This window comes from Eretmochelys imbricata, chromosome 2, assembly GCF_965152235.1.
Source record: "Eretmochelys imbricata isolate rEreImb1 chromosome 2, rEreImb1.hap1, whole genome shotgun sequence".
Lineage (NCBI taxonomy): Eukaryota > Metazoa > Chordata > Testudines > Cheloniidae > Eretmochelys > Eretmochelys imbricata.
The window spans coordinates 119,209,924-119,215,923 of NC_135573.1; the positions used below are offsets into that span (position 1 = coordinate 119,209,924).

The 6,000-nt window shown below is 40.1% G+C and overlaps 1 protein-coding gene across 3 annotated transcripts in view; it reads left to right on the forward strand.

Annotated features, from left to right (window-relative positions):
* The window catches only part of DUSP22 (dual specificity phosphatase 22), a 57,335-nt gene extending 51,986 nt beyond the window's left edge, over window positions 1–5,349 (forward strand). For all 3 annotated transcript variants that reach the window (XM_077810712.1, XM_077810713.1, XM_077810714.1), the window contains one exon: window positions 2,110–5,349. In XM_077810712.1, the coding sequence (XP_077666838.1) occupies window positions 2,110–2,295 (186 nt within the window). In that variant the 3' untranslated portion in view covers window positions 2,296–5,349. The remainder of the gene's footprint in view (window positions 1–2,109) is intronic.
* The last annotated feature ends 651 nt before the right edge of the window (window positions 5,350–6,000 follow it).

Genomic DNA, 6,000 nt, shown 5'->3' on the forward strand with positions numbered 1-6,000 from the left:
CTTAATCGTCTCTTTTCCAAGCTGAGCAGTCCCAGTCTTTTTAATTTCTCCTCCTATGGAAGCTGTCCCATCCCCCTGATCATTTTTGTTGCCCTTCTCTGTCCTTTTTCCAGTTCTAATACATCCTTTTTGAGTTGAGGCAACCAGAACTGCAGGCAGTGTTCAAGGTGTGGGTGCATCATGGGTTTATCGAGTGGCGTTGTGATGGGTTGTGTATTCTTTTCTATCCCTCTCCCCTAAGGGTTCCCGACACTCTAACTTTTCATCATAGTTTTTTTGACTGCTGCTGCACATGGAGCAGGTGTTTTCTGAGAACTAGCCACTCAAACTCCAGACTCTTCCTTGAGTGGTAACAGCTAGATTAGACCCCCTAATTTTGTATGTATTGTTGTGATTGTTTTCCAATGTGCATTATTTTTTATTTATCAGCATTGAATTTCATCTGCCATTTTGTTGCCCAGTCACCCAGTTTAGTGAGATCTCTCCGTAACTCTTTGCAGTCAGCTTTGGACCTAACTGTCTTGAGTAATTTTGTACCATCTGCAAACTTTGCCACCTCGCTGTTTGCCCTTTTTCTCGATCATTTATGAGTATGTTGAACAGCACTGATCCCAGTACAGATTCTTGGGGAACTCTGTTATTTGCCTCTCTCCACTGCGAAAACTGACCACTTATTCCTACCCTTCGTTTCTTATCTTTTAACCAGTTACTGATCTTATAGCACCTTCTTTCCTATCCCATGACTGCTGACGTTACTTAAGAGCCTTTGGTATGGGATCTTGTCAAAAGTTTTCTGAAAGTCCAAGTACGCTGTATTAACTGGCTCATCCTTGTCTGCATGTTTGTTGACAGCCTCAAAGAATTCTTAGATTGGTGAGGCATGATTTCTCTTTTCAAAAACCATGTTGACTCTTCCCCAGTATACTATGTTCATGTTTGTGTCTGGTAGAATCATAGAATATCAGGGTTGGAAGGGACCACAGGAGGTCATCTAGTCCAACCCCCTCCTCAAAGCAGGACCAATCCCCAATTTTTGCCCCAGATCCCTAAATGGCCCCCTCAAGGATTGAACTCACAACCCTGGGTTTAGCAGGCCAATGCTCAAACCACTGAGCTATCCCTCCCCCCCAAACAAATTCTGTTATTTACTATAGTTTCAAGCAGTTTGTCTGGTAATGAAGTTAATTGCCTGTAATTGCCAGGATAGTCTCCGGAGCCTTTCTTGAAAATCAGCATTACATTAGCTATCCTCCAGTCATCTCGTACAGAGGCTGATTTAAGCAATAGGTTACATGCCCCAGTTATCAGAGTAGCAGCCGTGTTAGTCTGTATCTGCAAAAAGAAAAGGAGGACTTGTGGCACCTTAGAGACTAACCAATTTATTTGAGCATAAACTTTCATGAGCTACAGCTCACTTCATCGGATGCATTCAGTGGAAAAAGCTTATGCTCAAATAAATTTGTTAGTCTCTAAGGTGCCACTAGTCCTCCTTTTCTTTATACCCCAGTTAGTAGTTCTGCAATTTCATATCTGAGTTCCTTCAGAACTCTTGGGTGAATACTATCAGTTTAATTTGTTAATTTATTCTAAAACCTCCTCTGTTGATGCTTCTGTTTAGACAAGGACACCATGATTGTGAATAGTTCCATAATTTACCTTTGTGACATTTAAATTGGTAAAAATGGCCATTACTTTGCCAGTTCTTCCGCCCAAAGTGTGCTTGTATTTGTGGACAAGCACGTGCTGCGGGAGTCCCTTATTCTAAATTTAGAGCCCAATTCAGCAAAACACTTATGCATGTGTGTAACTTTTTAAGCGTATGAGTGGTCCCATCGACTTCAATGGGCCAACAACTATGCTTCATCACACGTTTTTAAGTGCTTTGCTGTTTCAAAGCCATATAGTGCAGTATTTGGGGCACTCTTCTTTAGACAATCAGGGTTAGACTGTAAAAGGTTTAAACTATGTGATTTGGACATTATTTTGACTACTTTAATGTTCTTGAAAAAGATGTTATTTACTATTAAATGATGGTGTAAGAGGAGTATTCTTTCTGCATCCGGTTTGTGTTAATAACTAGCATATCTACTATGTGTTTAACTTCTCCAGTTCAGGCAGTGGCTGAAGGAAGAATATGGAGAAAATTCTTTGCAGGATGAGCAAGAAGCCAAAGTTCTTCTGAGTAAATATAAAGAGCAGGCAATGACGCAACCAAGTCCTGGTGGGAGACAGTGGAATAATAACTTTTCCTCACTGCCTTCCCTGTCATACAACAACTACACAACAGAGACCTAATCACTCCAGGCTGGATTCGCTTTCTTTTTTCCTTTGACCTGTTTAAAAACAGATGTCACCAGTTTCCCCTCCACTCTCTACAGAAGTCATGCGAGCTGTACCCTTGTGGAAAATGTGATGAAAATACTATACAGCGTGTGTGTGTGTGAGACACAATTTTACAGTTTTATGTAACATCACTCTCTGTAAGCTTCCCTGCAGAGAGGCACCCTTTATGTCAGGTTCTCACTGCCCTCAAACTCCACCCCCTTCATAATATGTGCCTCTCTAAAAGACACTCGTATGCGCATGATAACATTGTCTCCAAAGAATGAGCTTCCAAAGTGTGTGAGTACTTATGCATTTTTTGCTTGTGCTGCGGGTTGCCGTTTGAACTTAGCTACCTCAAAAATGCTGTTCTTGTCACTGAGGTTGTAAATGCAACTTTGAAAATTGCCTCGTATAATCTCAATTTTACACTTGATGAATGCAAAGTGTGTGTGTCATAAAAAAAAATTTGAGAGGTTTCTGGTTTTCATTTAAATTATTCATAGTTGTCACTGGTTTGAATTAAAAATTAAGATGTGTGAATTCCATCTATTTTGCCAATTTAAAACCAGTGGTCAAGTTTGTCAGAGTGCACATGTAAACTAAATTTTAAACCAAAGTAAAAAACTAGAGGCCAGATTCTACTTCTGGTTATCCTGGTATAAATCTGGAATAGCTCAGTTGTAGTTATTCTGGATTTACAACAGTGTAACTCCAAGCAAATTACTGAAGTTGTTCCAGTTTTACACTGGTGTTATGGTGAGGAGAATCCTTACTTTTAGTCTTTGATTCAGAGTATGCAGGGGTATTGCTTAAAGATTCCAGAACAGAAAAGGATGCTCTCCCAACCTGCAAGGACATTTCAAGTGTATACTGTGGATGACTTGGACATTCAGTAAGAGAGAGATTCAGCACACTGTACTTAACCAGAATTTTTTTTATTTCATGTCCTATGACACCCTAACTTACAAACATTTAACGTGGTCCCCTTGATGCTTGCTGCCAATGTCTTCACACAATGATGAACTCTGGGATGGACTGGAGACGGACTGTAAGGGTAAAGTAAGCCCCAAAATATTTTTGACATCTTATCCATTTTAATGGAATGGAAAGTATGGATATTAAAAATCCATTAATGCAAAAATTAGGATTTACATTACTACTATATTCCATCTCAGTCTGCACCAGAACTTTATGTTGTGGGCCTCATCGCACCACACAGTGCTAGTATATTACATATGGTCAGAACAAATTGTTACTCTGTTGGTAGCAGGTGTTGGGATATTGTAGACGTGGAAAAGTCTTAACTTTTGTTTCTAACCTAATAGCTTGCTGAATACCATGTGTGCATGTTACTTAATCTTTGCAGACCACCATCGTTCATAGAGAACACTTGGCTAGCAGGCAAACAGGAGACTATATGAATTTCAATAGGAGACAGGTTTAGTAATTGCCCAAGACAATACTACCTTCTATGCATCCAACTGATGGAAGCTTCCGTTCACGGTCACTAATTTTTGTAGACTGGAGACTTTCCTCTTTGTAAAAGAGTCTTACACACAAGATTGAGAATGATGAACTCAAACCTGTATTCACAATAAGATATGTACCAAAAAAAGACACAGTTGTCAAAAGTATTCCAAGTATTTACAGCAGAAGTAAGTCTGTGTGTGTACACAACATACAGTTGTATATACCAATGTTAACTGCATATGACACATGTTCCAGAATGTGGTGTTGCATTTCTTTTTCCACAGCAACACTGTGGGTGCTGAAAAATTTAAAGTTCCTTTATGCTGGGAACAGTTGGAGACATCTGCTAATGTGTTGTGTTCAGGTTTGTTCTTTGCTTTTTTGTTTTAATTGGCTGGTTGACTTCCAAAGGGTCAACCTCTGAAACAACATTTGATGCCTGCATAGTTGACATGTCTCAATAGCCATAAAGCCCACACACTTGTGAAGCTGCAACTGGAAAGCAGACTCAAGAGTAAAGTAAGAAGATCCATAGGTGGGAACTGGAGTGTTTGTTCCCAGCACACACACTTTCTCTTTAATGGACCAGAGGAAGGTATCTGCATAGATACTTTTAGCTGGGGTAGAGTAGATCTTCATCTCCCTGATCTTCAATGGTTGTGTATTACCCTCCTAAACCTAGGCCACAATTGCACCATCCTCTCCTTCAAGAGAGTAGAACAGAATTAAGGGAGAGAGAGGGCAACAGCAGCATAGGGAAGCCTGGGCTGCCCTGTCCATGTGGGGAGTGGGACGGTAGGATCCCCTGCATTAGTAAGTTATCAAGGCACAGAAGGGGTGGCAGTCGCAGCTAAACCTTCCTCCGTTCCTTTAAGAAAGGAGCGAAACAGGCATTGTCCAGAAACATAACACAATCTCTTCTCTTACCAGCCTTCCAGTGGCAGCTTAAAGGGCTAATTGACTATGTGGATATATAATTATCCACCAGAGGACAGTCAACATTCAGGTGATTGACTTTAGCAGTGTAGACTGTGTCCAGTTTTTTCACATACTTTCTGTATTTGTATTTCTAAGCCTCTCTGCTTTATTTTGCCTTCCACTATCAAATGCATGAAACTTTTTAACAACTTATTGAGCATCCTGATTTACACGGATAACGTACTATTTTGTAAACTTAATATTTTTTTGTGACTGCAAGCAAACATTTTTAGCATGATTCTACAGGTAACTTCATAAGTATTTTACCCTGATTTTAACCTGGAAACACTTGTTGCTTTGATTATTTTTCTGGGGTGATTGGAAAAATATTATGGCAAATTCTAACTTTAAAAAAAACAAAACAAAATGTTGTTTATAATGGTCACTGTATATTACTACGTCAGTGAAAGATTACAGTAAATACTTCAGCCAGTTAGGAACTATAAGCCCAGTAAGCTTGGTTCTCTGTCTTCCTTTTGGCATTCTAATAAAGCCTCATCTTTGGTTGCTTTTCTGGATGGTTTGTATTTAATAAGTTCTACAATTTTCTATAAATAAAAGTAAATGTTAATAGCCTATATGTGTATTTTCTTGAAAGACCTAAATTAATATTCTCTGCTAGATCCCTGGTCCTTGGCTAGCATCCCTACTGTTTACAAACAGAGCCTACCATGAACTGATTCACTCTGGTGTTCAAGTGAAGTTGCGCTTTGCATCACAGAGCTCTCTGCAGCCCAAGAAGGATCTCCTGAATCCTTCCATGGGTTCATTGATCTCGGCCAGGTGAGTCAATGTCCCTCTCCCCTCCTCCCCCACCCCACTCCACCTGTTTTAAAAAAAAAAAAAAAAAAAAAGGGGGAAGGGAAGGGAGTACTAGCAAATGTTTTTACTCTGAACAATGGAAGCCTTGCTAAACTTGGTCACTGTAGTGCCACTGTCTGCCGTACCCGGGCTGTAAGAGTCTGAATTCTTGTCAGCGTTCAGCCAATTAAAGACTAGCGTGAAAACTGCCTTGAAACTGAAAATCAGGAATCCCGGTGTTAATGTATATATTTAAATAGCTCCTGTGCTCTGCTTAGTGTATTCCCATGTTCCTTGAAGTCTTTAAACCACGATTTGAGGACTTCAGTAGCTCAGCCATAGGTGAGAAGTTTATTGCAGGAGTGGGTGGGTGAGACTCTGTGGCCTGCATTGAGCAGGAGGTCGGACTAGATGGTCCCTTCTGAC